This window comes from Genypterus blacodes, unplaced genomic scaffold, assembly GCF_046128005.1.
Source record: "Genypterus blacodes isolate CSIRO-AG114 ecotype Tasmania unplaced genomic scaffold, CSIRO-AGI_Gbla_v1 ptg000033l_1, whole genome shotgun sequence".
Taxonomy (NCBI): domain Eukaryota; kingdom Metazoa; phylum Chordata; class Actinopteri; order Ophidiiformes; family Ophidiidae; genus Genypterus; species Genypterus blacodes.
In genome coordinates, this window is record NW_027466846.1 from 2,202,504 (window position 1) to 2,228,491 (window position 25,988).

General features: G+C 40.8%; 1 protein-coding gene across 1 annotated transcript in view; it reads left to right on the forward strand.

Moving 5' to 3' along the window:
* Window positions 1–5,412: 5,412 nt before the first annotated feature.
* Window positions 5,413–25,988, forward strand: part of kcnh5b (potassium voltage-gated channel, subfamily H (eag-related), member 5b) — a 117,966-nt gene continuing 97,390 nt past the window's right edge. The window contains exons 1-4 of the mRNA XM_076146686.1: window positions 5,413–5,485; window positions 16,239–16,362; window positions 19,202–19,308; window positions 23,700–23,828. Of these exons, the coding sequence (XP_076002801.1) occupies window positions 5,413–5,485; window positions 16,239–16,362; window positions 19,202–19,308; window positions 23,700–23,828 (433 nt within the window). The remainder of the gene's footprint in view (window positions 5,486–16,238; window positions 16,363–19,201; window positions 19,309–23,699; window positions 23,829–25,988) is intronic.

Here is a 25,988-nt window from a genome sequence, read left to right on the forward strand (position 1 = left end):
TAGCCACAGCGAACCACCATCTGACCTTAGAACCGAAGCTTCTTTAAAATCATTCAAGCGATGAAACTTGGTAACAAGGTAAAGCTGTTTCAAATGTTGTTAAATGCTGCTTAAGTCAGCTCATTTGAAAACAGGATAACAAACTTCAGGCTGAGATAATGTGGACAAGAAGTAACATCTTTGGACCTGGAATTCTAATGAACTTTTCTCAGCCCACTGGCAGTTTTTCTTTTGCTAAAGAAAAGACTGTGAGGTAAAAAGGGCTAAATATGAGTGTCATATGTTCTCCAGTGGTCTGCACTTTGATATCCAGTCACAGAGAGGAGCAGCAGCAGCAGAGCAGTAGGAGTTGAGCTAATGAATTCCGAGATCAATAAGAGGGAAGCAGCCGGAGCCTGAAGCCTCCCTCCAGATGTGCGGGGCGGCTCATTGATCGGCGCGGAGGAGCTCGATACCTCTGTCCCTGTCTCCTCCCACTTTCCCTCCACAAATGAGGCGTCAGTGTCATCCAACGGCTGCCTTTTCATCTCCCCCATCACTTTCTGCTGGGTGAGGAGCAGACGGGACCGCAGTTCTCCGGTCAGCGAGGTCGCGTCCGCTCTGTCGGCTGAATGCCTCGAATCGGCTCGAGCATAAAGTTATCTGTCCCTAATGAAGGTGTGGACCTAGACCTGAGCCCAGGTTGTAAGCTGCCTGCATGTACGCCGGCTAACAGATCTCACTTTTTAACTACTTTAATCACGAAAGTTTTCTTCAGACAAACTCGATTTCACTTTTTAGCCAATTTTAGCTAAACTCATATTTCAGTGGTTCCCAAACTTTTTCTCTTGCGCCCCCCTTTTACAGATCAGTAAGTTTTTCGCGCAGGCAGTACTTATTCATATCGCTCCTCTTACGGTCCCGGGCTCTGCGCCCCCCCTAGGGGTCGCGCCCCCCACTTTGGGAACCACTGTCATACTCATACATATCTTTTTAAACAAAATAGCAACCAAAGAATATGTCACATCAGTGTTTCAGGTCCATTTACAGCTGCTTTAACAGTCACACAGCTGAAGTTACATCTTTTTTTCTTTATTCCTTTCATGTGTTTTTGTTATCCAAGAACAACACACATCCATGAGAACAAAATCGGTGTAAATGGCATCAAATGCAAGTGCAGTCCAAAGTTAAGCTAAGTCCCCTGAGCTGCAGTTGCATGGACTGTATTTCTAGAATCCTTATGCATCATCCAACTGTCACCAGCAGTTTGTATGTTGTATGTATGTTTTGCTGTCTGAGCTCTCTGGAGTCGCTGGATCCCGAAATTCATTTGTCAGACTTGTTGCTCTGATCGAGGCCGCTTGGCCGCAAGCGTGTCCCCCGCACGCACAATGGCGTTCTGCCTGCTGAATGCTGATTGGACATAATTGTGGGTTAGTGATGCGATGTAATTAGAGTGATTACAGTGATTGAATCCATGCAGAGACTCTTCAGGCTCTCTGTCGATCTCAACCATGTGCAGCAATTTGGCATTGAGATGCACAAACTCAGTTTTCACTCAGCTGATTCCGAAAAGGAGTTTGTTAACACACGCACGCACGCACGCACGCACGCACACACACTATAAAAAGTAGAAAGTAACAAGTTGCTGCCCCAACTTTATAGTTTATAGCTTGACCATACAACTCTACAGCCACATTCATACAAACAAAAATATGCTTGTTGTCGGACCACAGGTGTGAAAAAGAAATCAACACCAAAGCAGCTTTGAGGAGCAGGGGGTGTGTTTCTGCCCTCACATTGCCCCCTTGTGGACAAAGAGTTTAATACTCCACTCTGACATAAAGTATGCATAGTTAACGCCCAGTACCTAAGGTATACACAGTGAGGGAGAGAGAGAGAGAGAGAGAGAGAGAGAGAGAGAGAGAGAGAGAGAGAGAGAGAGAGAGAGAGAGAGAGATGAGCCGAGCCTGTTACAGCGCAGACGGCAGCTGTCCAACCTGTGCTGTCACATATGTTTGATACCCCATGATGCAAGAGGACCAATTAAGAGTCTCCCACTGGAGCATTTGGCACCGGGCACGTTCTCACTCACTCACACATACACACACACACACACACACACACACACACACACACACACACACACACACACACACACACACACACACACACACACACACGATAATGTAATGTGTCCTTTGAAGTGATTGCGACTGATTACTTGTCAGTTTTGGCCAAGAAGCTGTAAGGGGTTGATAGGTGCAAATATGAGATAAGTGATGTGTAAATAACAGCGTGCAGTGTATTAAAATAGAGCAAGCGTATAAACTATACATAAATATAAATACCACACTGCTGACTTTAACTGATGACTTTAACTTTGTGTTAGCTGAACGTTTACAGGTATGTTTACCCATTCTTTTCACAAGCTCTTCTCCTTTCAGACAATACCTCCATAGAACAGCCAATCAGCATCCAGCTTGACTCGTCACACGTCATTCTCACAAAGTCTGTCACACCTGATAACCAACTAACCTTCAAAGATCATGTTCTGTGTGTGCAGTGTCTCTGAAGCCTTTTCAGGTCAATCCATGGAGGAGGAGGTACAGGTAAGTCATGCCACTCAAGTCCAAAGTCTACGTTCTATGTTAAGATGGTTGAGTCACAAGTCACAAGTCACATGTCCTTTACTTTGAATAAGGAGCCATTTTCTAGTCTTGATAATGCCAGTGTAAGTGCTGTGCAGGTGCTTGGAGAGAGTGTGGTGTGTGTGTGTGTGTGACACCTTGGCCACTGTGGCTGCTGACAGACTGGACCCTCTTCACTCTGCCGATAAAAGACAAAATGAATGTCTGATAGGGCAAACGAGCTGAGCTGTCTGAGCTGAACTCCAGGTGAGTCAGCAAAACACCTGCCGTCATCCCACAGGTGCCCTCACACACCCTCCACTAATTCTCCCAGTTAATGCATACAGGTCACTGCTACAGAGTCTTCCTCACCCACAAGAACTATATGAATATGTCATTTATTCACGTTTAACCTGTTTGTGGTAATGTTTTTGTCTCAGATAGTATGATCAATATTAAACAAACCTCTCCATGATGAGTCCACACCGCTGGCTGATTGATGGGACATGAATCAATCAAAAAGTGTAATATTAACACTGGTGTCTTTTCAAAAATAGCAAAAACTCCATCTCTGATTTTCACAATAGATGAAGTGACCCCACCCATCTACGTATCGCAATGAAATTCATCACAAGAACACACTTAGAGTGCAAACATCGGCAAAGGCCAAACATTTCTCTCTAACTTGAAACATCAACCAGAACCTGCATGTCTCTGTACATATTATTGATTTAATCTGACACATTGTCTATGGAGGCCTCCCAATAGCATCTTCAATAAGATCTCTGTCTTTATTAGTTTAGGGGGATATTGGCAGGTAAATGATCATGGCAGTTCCCCTGAAATTGTATTTCTGACAACCAGATCTAGCTGGTACTGATCCAGATCCAGTTCCACTGTTGAACCTGGCTGTATCGACCATAGTCTTTGCTGCCATCTAGTGGTATCCTAGTGTTAATGCAGGGCAAGCGGCCTGAATGGCTGTATATGGCTTAAAAATAAATAAATTGAAAAAAATGTCTTAACTATTATCTAGATCTGCCCTGAAATTGACCTTCATGTCCCTGGAGCTGAAGGTGGCGCTGTAGCAGCCATGAGAGCTTATGTGTGCATGGCTGGTTTGACATTTCATTTTCAGAACAACAGCTTCAGCTTTTCTCTTCATAACTAAATGATGAAAGAGAAGCCGGTCCCCATGTTGTTGCCTGCAGCTTTAATATTTCCTTTTGATAACCGTGTTCTATTCTTGTGTAGCAGTTATTATAGGAAGTACTCAGTCAGGACTGATGTATGGCTCTCATGATGTCTTCAGTGCTTCAGTCATCACAGGTAATGCAGAGCTGTAATAAAAAAGGCAACACTAACAACTTAAATGCACATGAGGCTATAAATAACTGGGCCCTCCTGTATTCTGTGTCTTAATAATTCATAAACTCTGAGCCGTTACAGTGCAGCAGTGAACCATGATACATAAAGTTAATAAACAAGATGCTGTCAAGCCATCTCAGACATGACAGGCCTCACGGGGGGGCCGGTTGCAGCTCCAGTGGGGTCCTCCAACTCCCCGGCCTCCTATTAACCCCTCACACTAACTAATGAGCATTCCTGTGGGACTCTTGTAGAGACAGATACTGTTTTCACTACTTGATTTTAGGATGATTCAGCATTTTATGTATTTCTGATGTGAGACAAACTGTTGTTTTAGGTTACTCTAGCCTCCTGCTGATATGATTGATGTGTTTTCACTTATACATGATACTTTCATTTGTAAATGTCTCATATTTCATTGTGGACGGGATTTGGTTATTTAAAACCACAATCATGATCGTTTGAAGCTGAGAGAACACCTGATATTGGACAAGATCTGTTTGGTTTGTAGAATATAGAGTCTACAAAACCCTAAAGTACATCCACAAGTAACTAATTACATTTATTCAAGTAGTGCAGTTAAATAGAATGTTGATTTTGAGTTTCTACACTTCTAGACGAGTATTTCAACTATTGCAGCAGTAGTCCTAGGATCGTATGATATAATATATAGCAGTATAGTATTATGCTATTGCTGTATACTATTATTACTGCTATGAACAGTTTTACAAGCATTTTATCAATACTATCACTAGTATAGTACGATATCTGTTACTACTGCTACCAGTATTCCTTCTATTACCATGACTGTTGTTACTACTTCGACTAGGACTGCTACCCTTTACTATTATAACATTAAAAAGAACAGATTCCTCCTTATTCGTCTTCGTTAAATAGTTACATTTGTTATCCTTGCAGTTAAGACACTGTAGTCTAAATAAGCAATCGCAATGGAGTTGAAAACACTGATTGATTAAGGCACAAGTCCCATCAAGTTTAAAGCTGCTTAATTGATTAGTCCGGATATTTTCTTTGTCATGCGTAATTGTGATATAGAAGGAGTTTATGCTTTTATGTCATAAAGCTGCACCGCCTCTCCTGACATACATCGTTAAGTAAACAAACATGGAGACATCATAGATCCGGATTTTGGCGCTGCCAGCTCTGCCGGGGTAGTGATGATGATGATGATGATGAGGAGGAGGAGGAGGATGAGGATGAGGGGACTCTCCGCGCATGCGCTCTGCTGCTCCGGGCAGGCAGCTGGATGCAGCGCCGCGGTGCTCTCAGTGCGCCCCGAGCCGCCAGAGCGCACGGTTACAATGAGCTTCACCATCCGTCCGACTGAGTGCCAGCGACAGTACCGAGCTCCGAGCCCCGGCGGACACACCGACACCGACCCGGACAAAGCGCAGCCCTGCCCGCCCGCACCAGGATGCCCGGGGGAAAGAGAGGGCTGGTGGCACCGCAGAACACTTTTCTGGAGAACATCGTCCGGCGTTCCAGCGGTGAGTCCGGCGCGTCGGAGGCATGTTTTGGGTTCGGTTTCCCCCCGCTCCCCTGCGTCCCCCATCCCCCCGAGCCGGTTTGGACCCGGTCTCTGCTGGATTACAGTCTGTTCCTAGGGAGGTTTGGTGGAGCCTGAACCCACTTTAGGTCACTTTGTATGGGCTCACTTACACGCTGTCATGGAGTTTACCGCTGGATGAATGTTTGTGATGAGAAATTCATCACAGTAAGTCAAGTTAAACTAATTTAAACCGTTAAGTGAAGATAAAGGTGAATTATTGGTAAATATTGTTTTTGCTAATTTTTCTTGTTTGTTTGTTACATTTTACGCACATTATTTCCCACTGCGTGACAATCTAGAGGTGGAAATTGTGGCATTTAATTAGCGTCAGGTTTTTGGGGGTTGCCTATCAAAATGTGAAAGTTGGATTTTCTCTATAGCACACCTCTCTACTAATTACAACTGAAAACTAATTTGCCAGTTATGGGGGGGGTGACGTCAGAACATTCATTTTCTGTGATTTTCCCCTTTTCCAATTTTTTTTTTTAATAGTTTTATTTTTTCATTTTCTTCTCCTCTGTCATCATGAGAGGGATTCACTGCTTTGAAGATCTAATCCCTTGCTTTAGTTTTTTTGCTGTGTGCTCTTCCATTACGTAATACAGCCCTGTTGTGTTTATGGAAAGTGACAGGTTGTAGATCAGAATGGGGCTCATGCTGTATTACGATTAATAATAAATAGCTGCTCAAAGTTTACTCATCATCTGAATATACATTTCGAATATTGGCTCTTCAATCAGTACGTTACTTCAGTTATTTATTTGATTTTATTTATTCTAAAGATTCTAAATGTATTTAGTATCTATTGTATAGTCACCTATGTTATTGATAGGATGCGGATAGAACTCATATTTATTTTATGGCCGTCTCAATGTCTGCAGCCTCCCCTAGAGATAACTGCTTCATTGTATAACATTGTATTTTTTGTATGTATGTTTCTAATCTGTGCTTATAAACATTTATTTTGAATGTATCACATAGATGGGATATCGACTGTCTTAATGTATCGAGGACATATTTGGGCTCCAGCCACATGAATACTTGCTCTCTTATTAGATTGATTGCTTTCCCTTTCATCCTCCCAGAAACGAAGAGTCATCGGAGGAATTGACCGGAATGAAAGTCGTGGTTGGGGATACAAGGGGGTGGATGGATGAAGGGGTGCTGATGTTGACAGTGAGGAGGAGGGAGGCGTTTGTGGCTCAGCTCAGGGAGCCTGTTCCAGAGTGTGTATATGTGTGTCTGTGTGTCTGTCTGTCTGTCTGTCATCCCGGTGTTTTGTCTGTAGTCCTGTGCAGCTCTCTGGGGCGCTCTCAGTGCTAATTGGAGAGCCGTCGGTTTCAGCTGGTGTATAGTTTTGTATTTTTCTGCATGCGAAGTCACACGAGCAATTAACTGGAATGAATGCGAAGAGTCGACATGGACGGGATTAGTCTACCGTGTTTTTCTCTGGCTTTAAAAAAATAATAATGCAAACCTCCATTGTGGGTCTAACCAGTCAGTGGGTCTGTGCTGTATAGGGTTAATGTGTTATGTTGAAATGATATAAAACACATAGAGCTGCAGCAAATTATGAGCAAATATTTCCATATGTGATTCACATTTTGAAGTTATTGCTTAGAATCCTAGCATTTTACTCTTTAATGTCAAAAATGGTATTGTCCTCTACGTGTCCAAACAGTAAACTTTTATCTGCACAGTCAACAAGCCCAAAGGGAACAAGGGATTGAAGTGAGACAGGGCGAGTAGATCCTCATATCAGAGTATATCAGACTTCATATCAGATTTCAGACTGTCATTGACTGACTGTTTTGCCCATCCACTAAGTAAGAGGCTCTCGAACCGCTTCCTCAAATAAAACAGCGGTGCGTAGTTCTCACCCTCTCCTTCTCTACACTTTCTTTCTGTTCTCTTGACAGAAAGTTGGTACATGATCATGTGTGGGTAGAGATTGAAAATGTGCAGTGCTGTGGAAATCAAAGGTCCTGACCCAACTAACCTGCCAAGCTTGATCAAAAAGGAAAAGAAAAAAACGTTTGCGCCCCCGCCAGCTTCCACATAAGAGCCGCAAACACTTATGAACTTTGAACTTTTGAACTTGAATTGTAAGATAGATCAGAGATGAAACGGCTTGATGGCTGATTTGCAGTAGACACTCATGTTGTCCTGAATGTGTCCTGTGCAGCTTGGGTCCATCAGTGGAGCTGTGGAGGAATATAGAAATAGATCAGCAGGTCTCTGTAGTGCTTGTGTCCTGTTTGGTGTGAATCAACCTTTGCAGATAATTCAGACCTGTTTGGCAGGTATGAACAGAAAGTTGGCCTCAGTCAAACTAGAGAAGCAATGGAATAGAAGGTCAAAGGTTTATCATTTGAAGACATTTCGGAAGTTGGTGTGAGTAATGTGCTTAAGTTATGAGGATGCACGTTCACGTATAAAACCTGGTGATTGGATTCTGCCCACAAACTCTGAACAGCATCAGATTGTTAATCAGTTTGGAAGGGATCCGCTTCAAACGGGGCGCTCACCCTTGGATCACGGAACTACTGGTATGCAATGGCGAGGAATCAAATGCAGATGACACACAACTGGATACGGATCAGCCTTTATTTGAAACTAAGGTTCAACGATAAAGCAACTGAAAGAACAAGGAAACCTTCGCCACAGCTCAGTCCAGAACTCAACGACAAAGCAAACTAACATTCAAAGCAGACAGGGCTGAAAATAATCAATAGTGCAAACTTCCAAGGGCACAGGGTAACATGAAGACAGGATGAGATCGAGAATAACTTATAAAAGGTGTTTCGGGAAACATATCAGAGAACAAACAAGATCTGGCAGGGAACAAAGAGAAACAGGCCTGGATATATACAGAGGTGCTTAATGGGAGACAAATGAGGCAGCGGGGATCAGGTGTGTGTAGCTGGGGGGAGACGCAGGCAGCAAACACAGGCTCCACAAGATCATTCACTAACACACACAAGTCATGTCTTTATGCTTACAATCCAGGTCATATCAATCAAACTTTGATTCTTTATGAGTTTGATTGTCATTTTTAAGAATGCCCAGTAAACAAACTTGATTATTTTGCCTTTTTAAAGAGCTGATAACACAATGACTTCGATTTGTGGAGATGGACAGAGTCTTATTACAGTCTAAATGCAGATTTAAACGCTTTTCTACCATGAAAAGACTTCATTTCTCATGAATATTGTGGCATTGTTGCATGCACCTGTTTCAGCTTCCACTGTGATCAGGCTTCAGGTAGCCGCGTCTGTGCGGAACCTTTTTGGTGGGCTGAGTAATTGGTGGTGATGAAAGAGGAGAGCAGGAAAGGTCGAGATGATTCTGGTTTCCACTCTTGCATTAAGTCTTAGTCAGCTCTTTATTTCCAAAGGCCACAGCACAGCTTGTAGGTTTTTGGGCTTCAAAACAAATGGGGATGAATTTAAAGAAGTGTAGTTCAGTTTGTGCTGAAAAATCATTCTGGTAATTGTTTGGAAGGAGCGTCGGGGAACAAATGAGGAGGATATTGTTCTAGATAGTTCTGCATTAACAATGTGAACTGCTCAGCTTCAACTAAGCCATAATGCACTGTGGTATTACCTTTTAGCCACGGAATAGGAAAGCTGAGCCATCACCAGTCTGAAAGCCAGAAACACTTAAAGATATCGGAACTTTACCCAGATGTTGAGTTAGGCTGCAAAGGTAGCAGTGAAAGTTTAAGACCATTTTTGTTGTGATAAAAGATGGAGGCAGAGGAGAGATTGCTGACACTGAGTCTTTACTACACACAGCATCAGATATCTGATCTGTCACCGGATATGTTTAAGTTTCCAATCTGGCCACAGCAACATCAACAATCAGTAAAGATCTAAACCTTCTGTTTCAGAGGAGATGTATTGGTCTAAATCTGTGCCCTGACATGATAAATATTATGAAAAGGAACCTTTGTATTCCTTTACCATGAAATTGAAAGGATTAAGACCGAAAATAGGGGATTATTTTATCAACATCTTCGCACAAAATATGATTATATCTTGTAAATCCATGTACAGGAAGTGCAAAGTGAGTGGTGTCCAAAGGATTTGATCGTCTTTCTTATTGTTTACAGGTTTGTGACATGTTAACAAGGATATCAATCATATTATTTTAATGCAGTTCATGTAAGCAAATCCAAATCCACGGAAACACTCCCGGCTGTGTTCATCTTAGCCACATTACAGGAAGTGTGTTCAAGATGATGTGGAAAATGATGAGAGTGCCAGGAGAGAAAACGAAGGAAAAGGACCGAGCCAAGAGACGAGGAGACACGAGCCAATGTGTCCTATTGAAGCTTTTGACCTCTGAACTATTGGTTTCAGGGTTTTATTTTGCCAAATCCTTAATGGCTCTAGAAAGAACACAGAAGACAATCTTTTTTTCCAGAATGCATGACCTTTTTGTGTAAAAAGGTCATGCATTCTGCCTCAGGACCAACTAAAGTAAACCAAACTAACTCCACACACACACAGAGGACCTGCTGTGAGGCCAGAGTGCCACACACTGAGCCGCCCAGTGTGTTGTGTCCTTTGCTCCGCACAGTGGCTCTTACTTCCTGCCAACATTCTGCTAGTGTTTACCCCCAAGTCTTATGGTTATCATTTTCTTATGTATGAAATTCAGAAAAGTTTTGAGGTCGTCTTCAGCCCACTGGTGCCCATTTCCTAAGTTTTCACGTTCATTCAGTTTTACAGCAAAAATCTTTCCACTTCGAGCGAGTGAACAAACATACACACATACACATACACATACACACTTTACAATAGCAGTATAGAAGCATTGGGGGGCAGAATCTGAACTCTTAGGGCCGAGCATTGACGATGCATTGAAATTCCATCCCAAATATGTGGAAAAAGAGGGGAAAAGCTTATTATCAAAATGAATAAAAGTTAGCTGCATTAGAAATCCTGAAACTAGCCACCTAGCCTCGAATACTGTGACAGTCTAGCACCCGCTCACTTGTCTTGTGCAATAATTTGAGTCACCCTATACTTAACTCTTCCCCTGTGGCTTTTAAGTCTCTGTCAGCCTCATTATTATCACATTAAAGTACTTGTGGTCACATTATGGCTGTGATATGTCTGTTTTCTCTATGGATTTATGTGTTCCCAGGATGAGGGCAGTGACCAGGGTTGGACTGATATATGGGTCCAGGTGTTTTATTGGGAATCAGAGGCTGCATCACTCCAAGTTGTGTCCAAAGCTGATATGATGGAAGTATCTCCCTGACCACAGCTAATGCTGTTTACTCCAGCTATTATTTTGTATTGGCTAGCTGAACGGAGAAATCAATTGAGTGTGGTACTGGAGGAATTGTCTGGGAAACATTCTGTGAAACGGTTGTTTGGTTTCTTTTAGTTTAAATGTTGTTCCTCCTCTCTCCTCCCTCGTTTAGATTGGCAGAAACAAACTCAGATTTTATATTAGTTCATCCTAATACACTATTTTACCAACTATGTTTTTGTTTCTAGGCAAGAGGTTGAGACATAACAATCATTATTTGATTGATGAGCACAGAGCCTTTGGGTTTGCTGGCTGATGGGCTCAACTGGTTGTTTTGCACGTTTTAGCTCATTAATTATGAATTGCATGTACTTTACATTAGCACCATCCATTTTCCAAAGCCTATGATGGGTTTTTAGATTGTCTCTGACCCTCCAGGGAGTCAATGATTTCATTTCATGCCAGTACAGTGTGCAGACCCAGCTGCAGAGAAAGATGCTTAATATAGATACTTCATCACAAAGTTGTGTTACTGTCACGTGGTTATGAAGCTGGAACAGGGACTGCTCTGAAAACACATTTGCACTTTGTGTAGCAGTGTCCCCTGCTGAACAGCTTCCACATGTAGCCAATCACTTTAACCCAGTCCTTGCTTATTGTTGATAATAATTGTTCAATATTACAAGAAGCAGCTGTTAATTTGAGCCTCACTGATCGGCCAATTGACATGTGATCTCACGCCTGCTTTTTCACAGCAAAACACACATGTTGGCATGTTTTATCCTCTCTGTAGCTCTGTGTTTGAACTCCACAACTGCTCATTTGAGGGTCCTTGTAGGGCCGTGTTACAGTTACAGCCAGAGGCCCTTATTGTGCTACACAATTAATTGAATTCAAATTGAAATCGCAATTTGGCCACATGCAATAACAAAATCATAACAAGTGGCGATTCAGTAAATGTACTATCTCATAGTGTGACGAGATCCAAAATTATGCAAGTGGTAGTGTGGCTACAGAGTAGTGGGGTAATTATGATAATCTTACAGCTGCCTGTTGGGGGCTCGTGAAGAAGTCAGTGGCTCCAAATTGCAGCGTGTTTTGCCTGAACAGATTGTTGATGTGTTGAGCACCAAACAAACAAATACCCATCAAATTGCTTTTAAAGGTAATCATTCACACAGTTTCACCATTTTCACTTGTGTATTTTAACAAGAATGAGGAATGAACCATTACAGTTTGAAAATCTGTCCAGTGCAGTTAGGGACAATCATTAAAGTGCAGTGTTTAACACATCTGATCATAATAGTTTATTATAAAATGATATCCATATGTTTTAAATGCTTTTCTACAGGGACAAGGCCCAGCCCACCAACATGCTATGGGAAAAAAACAATGTTTCAATAATAGTAATTAATTTTTCTTAACAGATCCAGCAGGGCTCCTTCCAAACTATAACACTCAATGTTGGAGATTATTATCCTCATTGTTTGATGCTGCCTGTGTATTAGTGTGTTTGCATACACACACCCCACCGAAAGCTTATAGCGACGATTGTTTGCATGATTTGTAGCACTATTAGTCTCAGTTTTGTCACGTTCCCTTTTAAGCATGCAAATAAAAACAAAACCACCCACAGTTTCACAAACAGGAAAACTATTTATCAGGACTTGTCATGGGCTGAAATGGAAAACATATGAATTTGAAGTGATATCGCCCAGCGCTTATCATGGCTGAACGCATCAAGGAGACACATCATGCTGTTTTGTTTTCAGCTATATTATCACACAATAATAACTAGAGAATACAGTAGATCTTCATTGTAATGGAATTTCTCTGTGTTTATTTTAATCAGTGTAAAAGCTTATTTTATACGGTGGAGAACGCTTGGCAATAATGAAAAGTATACATAATTCATACTTAATCACTTAAAATGCGTTAAATCACCGGTATTACTCATCAGTTTTCTACCCTGGTGTCTAAACGAATGCCATGCATCATATATATGCACCACCACATTCATACAAATTCATAATTAATATAAAACCCTCTATTGATGTTAATTTCCCACTGCTGTTGTTTCTACAGTGCGGTGTTACCCAGACTGCCTGTGTGTGTTGACTCTGCTCTGTAGCTGCTGGGTACATTGTTCAGATCCAACAAGGGGATTGATCGATAGGGAAATCTTCTCTCTTTTTTTTATATACATTTCAGATTTGAATGGGGGTAGCTTTTGCCTCCGGACTGTGCAGTTGTTGTTTGTCATTCTCTGTTTGTATTCAATGTTTAACAGAGCTTGGGATCATTTTACATGACATAGCATTTGCCTTTTCAAAACACCTTCTTCTCTTTTCTAATCTAATACAATATTGTCACTGACTAGTATCAGTAATGACTACATATTTGAATTAGTATATTAGTATATAAAATACAATAGTATAGATATATACAATGTGAATTATTCCAGGTTTGTTGTATTTGTGCACTTTTGGCTCAAACAGGTTGCATCAGATTGTACAGGTGTACTGAATATATTAGTTGCGCAATGTGTGTAATACAGTGAACCAGTGAGGAGTGTTGGACTTTAAGAGCCAATTGGTCAAAGTTTTGTGTTCTCTGCTGAAATTCAACTACACAATAAGTTTGGGATTAACGAGGAGAGCAAAGAGGTCAAGATGATTCAGGTATCCTGCAGACCATTAAGTCTTACTCAGCTCTTTTTTTCCCAAAGAGCACACAGGCTGCAGATTTAAAGTTTTATAACTAAATGTTGCTGATTCGGAGCTTCTGATAAATATTAGCTATAAACGATAAAGAGGTGACACAAATGTAAAGTATCTCTGGTAAATTTAATCTAATCTAATCAATAATTTAGTAGTAACTGTGCAAGTTTGTGTGTTACTGACAGACAGACACTGTCAGCCAAAGACACAATAAATGGACTTGAACAAAATATGAAATATTATGCAACTATTACTTTGAATATATATAATATTACATTGTCCATGTGTTTTCATGTTATATTTTTTGTTGAACTAAATTTACATACAAATTATTATCCTGGAATTTAATTTGACATAGAACACATGAGCTGTTTTGGACTCAAAATCCCTTGTTGCAGATTTAGTTGTTGCACATACAGTAAGTGACCGAGGCTCATATGTTTAAACCTGCCCAGAGTCCAACTTTAGTCCTAAATACATTAGAATTGTAAAGAATGAAACAGTTTTGCGGCTGCTTATGCACTGTCCGTGGTGCTGAAAACCATGACGGCGAACTCATAAAACACAGCAAATTTGTGCAGTCGATATCGCTAAATCGATTAAAGGACTTGTTTGATGTACTATATTTATTCTGAGTATGTGTGCATCAGAGTTTGCTTCTCACTGAAAAAGAGACAGGGAGGAGAATTTAACCCAAAATTTCCCAATCTCAATTTCTAATCATTTTGATAAATCATCATATTTCATCTCATTTGATATGATTTTGCCATTTTGGACATAGAGAAGTAAATGGTGCCTTGTCATGACATGTGACCTACATGATGATGTGTTTGATTGGTTGTTATCTAGTACTCCAGAGCGATTGCATCTTACATGAGGGTGGTTGCTTATTCAAAACACATAAGGAACTAGAGCACCACAGAGAATAAGAGTTTTCTTGCTAAAAGTGTCAGGTTGTGTTCTGTTGCCATTAAGCAAGATGTGTTATTTAGTTCATGCTTCATTCCTAAAAGCTGGTTATCTGCGTCTTATAGCATTTGCTTTGACACTGGCATTACTATGGTATTCCCTCATTTGCATATTATGCATAAATTGACCTGGTTCAGTGTGAAATCTGGTTCATGTATTAAACTGTATTTGGTTTCACATTTATTAGTAATAAAAAGAGAGCTAAGTCATTCAGTTGATTAATCAATTATTTAAATCAAATCAAAGTTTGGATCTCATCAGCCCCTGTGCGCTCTCTCTCTCTCTCTCTCTCCCTCTCTCTCTCTCTCTCTCTCTCTGTCTCTCTCTCTCTCTCTCTCTCTCTGGAGAGAGTTCTTAAGTAGAGAATGAATTTCATTTTCATTCCATTGTCCATTCCAGTGTCCAGTGTCCATTTTGGTTTAGCACCACAGAACAAAGTATATATAACATCTATATCAGCGCACGAACATGCTGATATTCATTGGTTGGCTTCATTGACTGGGAAGCTTTATGAATAAACATAAATCATCATGGGACTTGTTAAGTGTGGCATTGTGTAATTAGTGTGATTTCAAAAAAACCCAATTACTTTAATTATGAATTTAAAGTGTAGATACAGTTACAGATACAAGATTTGGGTATTTCTGCACCATGGAACACTACATGTGACCTTCTTCTGGTGCTGATGATTGTCCACAGTAGACATCACCCTCACCAGGCATCAGAATATGGTGTGTTAGTATTTTTTGTGTCACTGTTGTGTGTATGCACGTCTTCCTCTGTTGCTTGGAAAATGGTTTGATGGTTTTCAATTTCCATTCATGGTTTATGTGTATTATGAACCATCAAAGACATTTCAGTTTCAGTTAATCTGGGGCACCAAAGGTCAAGGGAGGGTGAAGAGATAGTACATGCACTTCTTTATACCTTGTTGCCTTAATAACCACCAACCATCTTCTCACTGAGAGGTGTTTTCTTGCCAGCTTTGGTAAATCTCTTGCTAAATTAATTTTATGTACGTTTTTTCAAAGCATTGATCCTTAGAGTTACATGAACACAATCAAAGGTTGCAGAATTCATCAATAGTCAGTACTTTGTTTGGGGAGTGGTTGCTACTAAGCGCTAATGAGATTCCTGTTTGCAACAACCATGTCCTTATTAAGGCCATGTGGTTGAAACGCATCAGACAGTTTTCAACTTTATAAACTTAATTAGATCTGGCTTTTCCCATTTGAATATATAAATAATCGTCACTTAAAAGTACTGTGTGTAGAAGGAAAAATACGGTTTCGCTTCACCTCACCTGATACACAAGTTAGTATCACTGCATGGTGGGAGGATCTGAGGCCAGAGGACACTAAAGCAGAAAGGAGTCAGCTGTGTGGCAGCACTTTGCACTGACGGACTCACTGTTAGCTCCGGGCTTGTATTTTTGAGACGATGCTTATTTGAAAGTGTGCCTTGTCATAACTGATGTACTGTCAAAGTCTTTATTATATTTACTATAAATGTCAGTTTGTGCATGAAGAAATGTTTGGACAACACACATATTGTTTTCACTAACTTTCAATAACCATTGTCTTTCACTTAATACTTACTTAAACAGAACTCCTTTTTTCTTCTTCTCTTCCACCTAACTGCTTTGTCTTGTACCACAGATGTTTTCCAGCCTTGTTCATCATGATTGCTGTTGTGTTGTGGCTGATGTGAGCTCTCTCCCTCCTGTGTTGCTAACAGAAACCAGCTTCCTCCTGGGAAACGCCCAAATCGTGGAGTGGCCTGTAGTGTACAGCAATGACGGATTCTGCAAGCTGTCTGGCTTCCACAGGGCTGAGGTGATGCAGAAGAGCAGCACATGCAGGTAAACTGACGATGATCCTGCTATGTTGAGCAGCAGAGGAGAGGAGAACACATTGATGTCTTTTGAGTTCTCATGAGACCAGATGTGCTCACATCCCCGGGGGTTGATTGAAAAGTTCTTAGCAGGAGACACGGGGAAGTGAACGTGGGCTGTGATGTGTTTGTTCATTTCTTTGAGCTCAGTGATTGTAACTTAGCGTACAGGTGTGCCCAAGGCTCCGTTAATGATTATGCAATTACACCCGAACATGATAAATGGTAAAGCTGGAACCCATTCAGCCGTAGAAGATGACTCAGTGCAGTTAGGGATTTGTTTTGGAGAACATTTGAGACCGGGATAGATTCCCTCCAGCATTGTTGGCAATACTCAACCAACTCAATCATAAATTGCAATTGGATTTCACGTCAACATTTGCCGAGGAGAGTTCTATATTTGGCCTCTGCACCTACAGGATAGTTCTACTGTTTGTTTTTCAGAGTTCAGTTAAATGCACGAGTAAAGCTTTATTAAACACAGTGCGGTAATATAGCTATCAATGCCTCTTTAGTCTGGTTTTATTGTAGTTGCTGTAATGAAATAAATGCATTTCTTTTATCTGTATAATTTATTTGAATTAGCATGCACTTAGCAGCAGAGAAAGCTGAATAGTACACATTCATTTTATTTATTCACTCTCTAATCATTAAAATTGCTCATTGAGAATATTATTCAGAACACGGAAGATTCCCTAAGATAATTACACAAACATAGCCATGAGTTATTGTTTTTACGACTACATATCTGTGCACAAAGTGTTGCATTAACCCCCTTAAATACTGAATGTCTTTCTTTATTCACTTTCATCCATTATTCAAGTAAGGAAAAACATTTAAAAAGTGAGAATCCTCTGTACTTTCCTGCTTCTGAGCACAGAGATCATTAAAACCTCAGCGTTCTGCTCTGGAGAGCTGTTTACACCATGTAAGGTTCCTTTATCGCTTAAGAGCAGCTCCGCTATAGTGCGACAATAGTGTGGAGCTCAGCAAACCTACACTGCAAAAAAAGCCTTCAGCATCTGCCGTTTTCATTCACTCTGGAGGAAAATGAGAGATGGTCCGCTGCTTTGTAAGTTTGCAAGACTTGAGTCCAATTTAAAGCCACTTGGGGAGCTCGGCCCAGTCCAGCCTCCAGGACATTGTCTCTCTAAGTTGTCAGTCAAAACTGTGACTCCAGAGGACATCTCCTCTCCTCAGGCGCACTTGGATGTGACCGGGGGTGACGGCTTGTCTTGCCAGTGGCTAAAAAGTCTGTTTGACACTAAGCTTAGTCAGAATCTGGGTGCTGGGACTTTTCCTTCCTCTCTCTGTTGCTTTGAGACCAACACTCCACTCATATGTGACACTGAGAGAATAGGATCACCTAGTGAGAGCTTAAACTTTACAGTGTGCTGCCAGGGTAATGAAAGAGTGTATAAAAGGCTGACTGAGTGTTAAGGAGGCCCTGATGTACACTGCAAATAAAGACACAAAATGGAGTGTAAAACTAAAGGAAGTGAGTAACCAGTGGGGTTAATGAGTAAACTAACGGAGTGAATCCACCTGTTGGGAGAGGCAACATGTTTACTAAATGAAGGAGATGAGAACTAGTTGACATCTGGTGGCACCAATTGCACCAATAGAGGAGAGAAGAAGAAGAAACATGTTGGAATGGTGTATGTGCAGTGAAATGATCTCAGGCTCAGAAATCTGGCCCCTTAATCTGGCAATCAACCAGAAATAAAAACAAAATATGTCAGCCAATTAAACACAGACAAATCAGGACCAAATCAGCAGAACCAAAACGTGTTTAAATGTCCTGTGGCTAAAATTAGACGTCTTACTTACCACACAAGAAATGTTCCACCTGTAATAAAAAAACAGGTGGAATTGGGCAAAAGTAAAACTGTTAAGTGTGAGATTTGACTGATTTGGCAATGAAACAGATCTGACAAAGAGTTGATGATGTGACCATAGAGTTAAAACCAGGGGTTGAAACAACATAAACAACATAAAATCCTGGAAACGTTGTTTTGGAAAATGAGGCAATATACCAAAGGTTTTGGAAAAGGCATGTGCATTGCAGAATGATTGTAATGTTTACAAATCAAGATAGAACCTGAGATGTGAAAACAATTAAGATGTTTATAACTCGTGGATTTCTAACTCTCTCTCTCTAACCTTACTAATTGTTCTTACAAAATCATCGAACACATCTATATTCTATCTTATCTATATATAAGTCCTGTAGTATGCACAGATGTTATGTGATGTTATGACACTTTAAACTATTGACTCACATTACTGTTTGAATTTGTGTATCAGGTTTAGTACTGCCATAGGAGTTGTAAAGGTAGTTTGACTTATTATTAGGATTTGATTTATGTGTGGAATACCTGTAGAAGGCAGCAGCAAACATTGAACCCTGCTGATTCACCTCTCCTGCTTATCTCCACTTCTCTGGGTGTGTAAATCCTGAAAGACACAGCAGCTGTTGTTAAAGAAAAAAATCACTCAGACTGATTATACTAGTCGTGATTAAAAACTTCTCCTTCCCTTTGAGAGATCATTAGAATCCTACGAGGAAACGCAGGCTGCTCCCATCTCAAACCCAATCAGAACCTTCACCCTGAGCTCAATGTGTGTTGCTCCTCCCTCACAGAACAGCATCAAATTTAATGGCACATTTTACAGCACGATAAGAGATTGACAAAGCTATTCCAAACATATGTGATGTATCGCAGAGGGGCAAAGGTTAAAGGGTCGCGTCTCTATTGATTCATGGTGCCTGATGCTGTTTTTCTTATTGCTGGTTGCCTTTGCAGTTTTATGTACGGCGAGCTGACGGACAAGAAGACCATTGATAAAGTCAGACAGACGTTTGACAACTATGAGTCCAACTGCTTTGAAATCCTGCTGTACAGAAAAAACAGTGAGTAACTCCTAATCTGAATGTGACATCACTCATAACAACAAGCAAAATAAGGGAAAATGCATTGTATATATTTTTGTATTCATTCAGCTTGTTGTTATTGTTATATTGCTATATGTTATTTCATTCACGGTGGTTGAGATGGGAGTGTTTAAGGTGATGTTTTAAGGAAAAGAGAGAGAGAGAGCGAGTGAGCGAGCGAGAGAGAGAGAGAACGCTTTATCGAAGAGGGAAATAGCTTGGTGACAGCAGCGATGTCACACAACAAGTCAGAAGTCCTATAAAAAATACATCAATAGATGAAATATTTACCAAAGGTTGTGGATGGGAGTCAGTTGTCACTTTACAAACTCCTCTGCACCACAAACTCAAGTGGGCCCAGTGGAGTTCCAAGCACTGAGCCAGTCATACTAATCACTTTGGCAGGTGGCTCTGAGGCTGCTGCCCCAACAGACTGCAGTGAACAATATCACACTCACAACAACAGACTGTTGGCCACGTCCAGGTCGACTCCCAGAGACGACCTGTCCATTACCTCAGACCTCCTGTTCTAGAATGAAAAATGCAGAGATAGATCACATTAATTTATGCCAATTTCAACTGCATATTAATATTACATTTGGAAAAAAAATATTTATTTATTAGTGGAAGTTTTAAGGTTCATGTCAATCTACTCACTGCTGAAAGTTTCAAAGCTGAATGCACTTTCCTAATGTTGACATTTAAACCACCATTAGAATTCTTTCCATAGTTGAATTTAGATATTTTAGGAAAATACTGGACTGTTGTGAAAATGTCCCTCATGTATGATGCTTATGAAGGTTCTCAGTCATCATCTTTGGGTATAAAGCAGTAGTAGTTGAAGGTAATTGGATTTATGTTTCACCACTCATCCCAGTAGCATCTTTAGCTCTGAGCTAACCTAGATTTTTAATGGCTCATGTCAGGATATGGTTACAGTGGTTCTCAAACTTTTTACATTGGGTACCACCTCAGAAAATATTTGGCTCTCCAAGTACCACCACTATGTCCGATGTTAAAATACAGTAGCGTAGGCACCATCATGCTCATATCTGACATGAACAAGTCAATTGGCCAAACCTGCATCATCAAGAGTTTCGTCCAGTTCTTTGGAATAATAGCGATTATTTTTAATGCGATCAATTGGTGTCTTAACGTCATCTGCAATGGCTCCTATTCTCCGCGACACTCTGTCATTTGAAAGTGGCACCAAATTTAACTGTTTGGCGATCTTCTCGCCACACATAGTGTGTACCATCTCTTTTGCTAATGGTAAACACAGCTGTTCACCAATTGTGTGCGGCTTACCTGCTTTCGCTATGTGGAGGCGGAGGTGCAGGTGGAGGTGCACCACGGAACTGAATTGTGCATTTGGACTGCCTCAGTTCATCACGTTTGCGTACACAAAACTCCACTGGTTTGTCTTTCAGCTTTGTGTGTTTTGTCTTAAGATGCCGTTTGAGATGCGATGGTTTCACGGACTCATTGCTGAGATCATCACCACATACACACACACTGTGGCTTTGGCTCGTCCTCCGTTCCCTTTTTTCTGGAATGGTTTATTCCCTTCCTTAGCTCCTCATTCAAAACATGTCGTTCTTCTGTCCAGAGTATGTGCACTGTTGCCATCAAAATAACTTTCAGACTGACAGATTGTTGGCCTAAGGAGTTACCTCATTTATAACTAATTGGTTTCCCCAGTGTATGCAGTTGCCTTTTCATATGTTTGTGTAGACTATGTTTCCCCATTTAGGTTTGTGTTGGCTCTTTGGTGTGGTTTTCTCTCTGTGTGTTTCTGTGTTTGACACCTACGCAAACTCTCCAGCCCCATATGGGATAAGTGTGTTTTCCTGTCTGGCCCGATTCTCCTCATCAGCTGTCGGTTGGATCTCGTTGTTGTCTTGACGAATGCCCCGTCTGGGTAGCCACATGGTTTCATAGCTTCTCTCAGATATTTTCTTTGTCTTTAGCTTCAGTAGGTTCAGCTTGGTGGTTCTGCTGTTCAACGGAAAACATCCTGGCTTACATTCAAAATCACTATGCAATCAGTTGTATTTAAGGCAATTGTAGTATAATCTGAACTGTCCGACTTCAACAGGTCTGCACATGTAGAACAGAACAAGATGCTGTTACACACTGTGAAAAGCAACAGCAGAACATGCTGTAACTTTCGGGTCAGCAGTATTACAAACAGCCAATATTGAGGAGTGCTATGAATAACTTCAGACAAAAATAGTTCCAAATCCTCTCTCTCAAGAAGGATTACCTACAAAAAGCAAAACGCTAGCAGGAGAGAAATTGTAAAAAAAAGACCGGATCAATTTTCAAACAGTGCAGATGTGCTGATCAATCAGAAGGGCAGCCAGGGCCGCAAACCAAGACAGAAACGACGGCATAAAAGAGAGCGTGACTCATGTAAAGTTTGGGTCTCCTGAATGCCTGAAATGAGATGATGAGCTCATTAAATTATCAATGTTTTCATACATTAAACATTGAGCTCTGCAAATCTGATGACTTATTATTACATCACATCTATTAATAAGTAATATACTGCCTGCTTAGAAACAGATAATGCATGAAGCATGACTTAAGTACCTGAGTCAGATCGTTCTTATACGCACTGTGAGAATACAAACAAGGATTTGATTTCACGACTGGTTCATTGCTCTGCCCTTCCAATATTTCATTTTTTTCAGAATTATGGTTTTTCACTGCATTGGGACTCTGCAGAGGACTGCAACCACTCTGCCAAAATCACATTTGGCAGAGAAAGCAGATGCAGAAATAAAGGAGTCGGGGCATAATTGATATGAACATCCTGAGTTTACTCCAAGGCAGTGGTTGCCAAAGTGGGGGGCGCGACCCCTAGGAGGGGCGCAGAGCTTCATCATGCTTCATCATGTTTAGAAAGAGGTGGAAGTCTGAGGGGCTCAAACCACAGGTCTGATTTATCACAGTGTGTGTAGATAATGATTTAGACAGAAGTTCTAAATCTGTGCAAGAACAACATCCAGTGTGAGCCAACAACACCTACACACACAGCAGCGTGCAATCAGCAGTAGTAAATGATAAATCCCACACTTTCTACTTTGCTGTGAATGTGCACGACAAGGCTCATTTACATAAAGATACATATATATATAAACAAATAAATGGTAAACAACTTCCCCTGTGTTGAGGATAATGGGATGCCTATGATACAACTGAATGAAATACAACAAAATACAACAAAAAAAGTCCCAAAAAAGTGCGAGGGTGAGCGGCTGATGCTGTTATGATGAGTCAGCAGTTGCAAGAAGCGTGACAGAACTCAAAAAGAAATGGTTTCTTTTTTTGTCAAAGAAATAAACACTATAGTACTGTGAAATACTGTTGTGTCTGGTCTACAAGAAACTCAGCACGAGTCTTTGGATGATCCCATTACTCAGTTGTACTGCTGTCTTAAAAAGCCTTATTATCCCTATATAGAGAATGTCAAAGCTCCTCAGGCTTTTGCTGTAGATCCTCGCCAGTCTATCAGCGCAGTTACATTAGGAAAATATGCAATGGAAACATTTCCTTGCCTACATGTATCTCCAAAAGAGGGGTCAGTTTCTGGCAAGCAAGATTGCCCAAGACAAATGAAATTGACCTATAAGCAACCTTTGACAAATGGATTCCTGCGCTCCCTACGCAACCAAACATCACATCCGTAGCCATGGTCTGTATTATCACTGTATGTATGCCTTTTATATGAGTTCTCTGTCATCTGTATCACTTGTCTGCATCTTTTCCATTTGAGGCTGACGAGTGTGTGGGTCTCGGTTCAAGCAATCAATTCGTTTTTATGTCTATCATACTTTTGACACACAAATGCGACTCAAAGTGCTGATGATTGACAACATAGCAGGTAGAATAACACTATAACAGGCATAATTAAAGCATTGTAATTTAATAGAGGTTTAACCACAGGACCAATGCACATAGAGACCTGCCAATCAAGGTTCAAATGAACAAGTGAGGTTTAGGTGTCATTAACTTTATCGACCACTACAGTCTGGAGTAGTGCTACAGTAGTGCTGCTATTTGTCACAAACTAGACAAATGGATAAGGCTCACTATATTCCTAGAAACGTGCGTACACATGTTTGGTAATCGAGACCCCAGGTGAGTTTTGTAGCTGCTGAAAGAGTTCAAAGCAACAATCAGCAAGGACAGGAACAAGACACTAGTTTGTCCAGGGTATTGTTTCAGGCCATGTTCACAGCCTCATGTATGGATATGCTGTCTGACAGTTAGATTGTCCGCTTCCACTCCGTCCCTCACTGATTCAAATATTGGTCATGATATTGCCAGTGGCGTTAAACCTTCATCTGCTGTGTTTTTTGCAGGAAGTCCGGTGTGGTTCTACATGCAAGTGGCTCCCATCAGGAATGAGAACGACAAGGTTGTTCTGTTCTTGTGCACTTTTAAGGACATTACGCTCTTCAAGCAGCCCATTGAAGATGAAACCACCAAGGGTGAGTTCTTGTCTGCTCATTCTTTCACTCAGAGAAGAAACCCAAATGATCTCAGCATGGTGTGTTTTGAAACACTTATTTTTAGGACACGGTTTGTGTATTTTCAAGGAAAGGAGAAGAAGACATCCTGTGTCTTGGACTGCTTTGGAAACTTGATATCACGAATACATGATGTGCAGCGTAACGACCACAATGTTTTAAAGTCCTTTCTGCCAGGTAGTACACAGTGAAAAGTTTAAAGAAGAGAGAGAGAGAAGTACGAGGGCTGACATGTGACAACAACTGTGAGTGGGAACCAAATGAGTACACGGCTGGATGCCCGCATATGAAATGTAAAAGATAAATAGATTAAGAGGGGACATAGACTCATATCCATCCGTTAATCTTCCTACTCACTCTTCTCTTTCCTTCTCTTCTCCTCCATTGTTTTTCTGCTGCTTTATTACTCTCATTCCCCTTCATCATCCTTGTAATCATTCATCTTTCCTTGCTCTCTCTCTATTCTGCAGTTTCTCTATTGTTTCAACTTCACTGTCTTTCCCCTCCATCATCTTCCTTTACCCCGACGTTTTCATTCTCCGTATTCTCTGTATTTTCTTGTGTGTAAAGGAGTTGTCACGCTGTCAGTTTGTTTGTGTGTGTGTTTGTGTCCTCTATGATCTGACTGATGCACAGTGTCAACTTTGAGCTCTGGGAGTGGCTTCCAGTTCTTCTAACTGGATGTGTTTGCCCTTTGACAAGGATCTCTGTGGTTTTACATACATACACACGTGGAAACACACACACACACACACAGCCACCAGCTCCCCCTGCTTGTGATTGGTTAAGTCATTCATGTGTGCTGAGTGACATGTGATTAACATGAACTTAACAAGCTGGAGTGCAAATAATAATGACAAATGCTGAAGTGTGTTGAAGTTTCTCTGAGCGTGACACACACACACATCTGGATCTGACATCAGACGACCACTTGAAACATTCAAAACCTAATTTTATCAAATAATGAAAACAATGCGAAGAAAGTACTTTTCATGTACTGTACGATTATTTGATGTAATAATTTGTTGTTGTTGTTGTTTTAGTTTGGGCTGAATCCATTATTTGTTATTTCTTATCTAGGTAAACAAGTATTTGGAGTTTTTTTGGCCTGCGTATTTTGGCCTACAGTAAACTTAGGAGTACATAATGTATAAGTAATACATTCTTTCTCTTACCTTTATGCATACGTGACTGTCACACCTCCAGTGACAGTAAAGCAGAGAGGAGACTTTCACCTCCCTTTTCTTTCCTCCTGTGACTGTGGAAAACAAACTGAAGCATCTCAGTGATTATCAAACACTGTTTACTGTAAACATTGTAAATCATTTATTTCACACAGCAGACACACAAGTTAAGGGGAAATCTCTGTGTGTTAAGTTGACACCGGTCTATGATTGGCTCCCCTCCCCATGTAACTGATGTGTGATCGCATATTGTTAAAAAAAGAAATATAAACAGAGCCCACTGGCCTTCTGGGATGGAAGAGTTGTTTGAAGAAAATCTAATATTGAAGAGGCAAATATTTTGCACAAACCATTCACACATGCAGTGGAAAAGAATATGGCAAACACCTTTCGATAAAGTGAAGTTTCATCTGTATAACAGCACCACCAACTATGACACAACAATTACCACAAGTTGATTCAACACCACTCACTCACATTTCTAAAGGAAATATAGCAAGGCTGTTATATTGGATTGTACAGCTGCATCTAATAATGTGGCCACTGAGTGTCCAGTCCATTAAACACACTGTACTTTTATATTGCAGCATTGCTGTGTACACTAAATGAACATAAGCCATCTCTAGTGTTGTCTCTTTAATGCCTCCTCCTATAAAGCGCACTCAGCTACCCTACAGCTTCCAAAACACCACCGTGACAATATACCTGCTGCCAAACGCTGGCTCATTTGCTCCATATATGCCCATCTAATCAACTCTTCCTATACCATATAAGTCCCACCTGTCTCTGAAATTTCATTAAAACCCTCCTGAGACTTATTGAGATATCCAGCTGAAAGGCGGTGTAAACACTGCTTTGGCAAAGCTAGTAAAATACTGGAACTGATCAGTCACACAGCAAACAGATGTCCTTCTGTTGTATAACCTTGCATATGTGT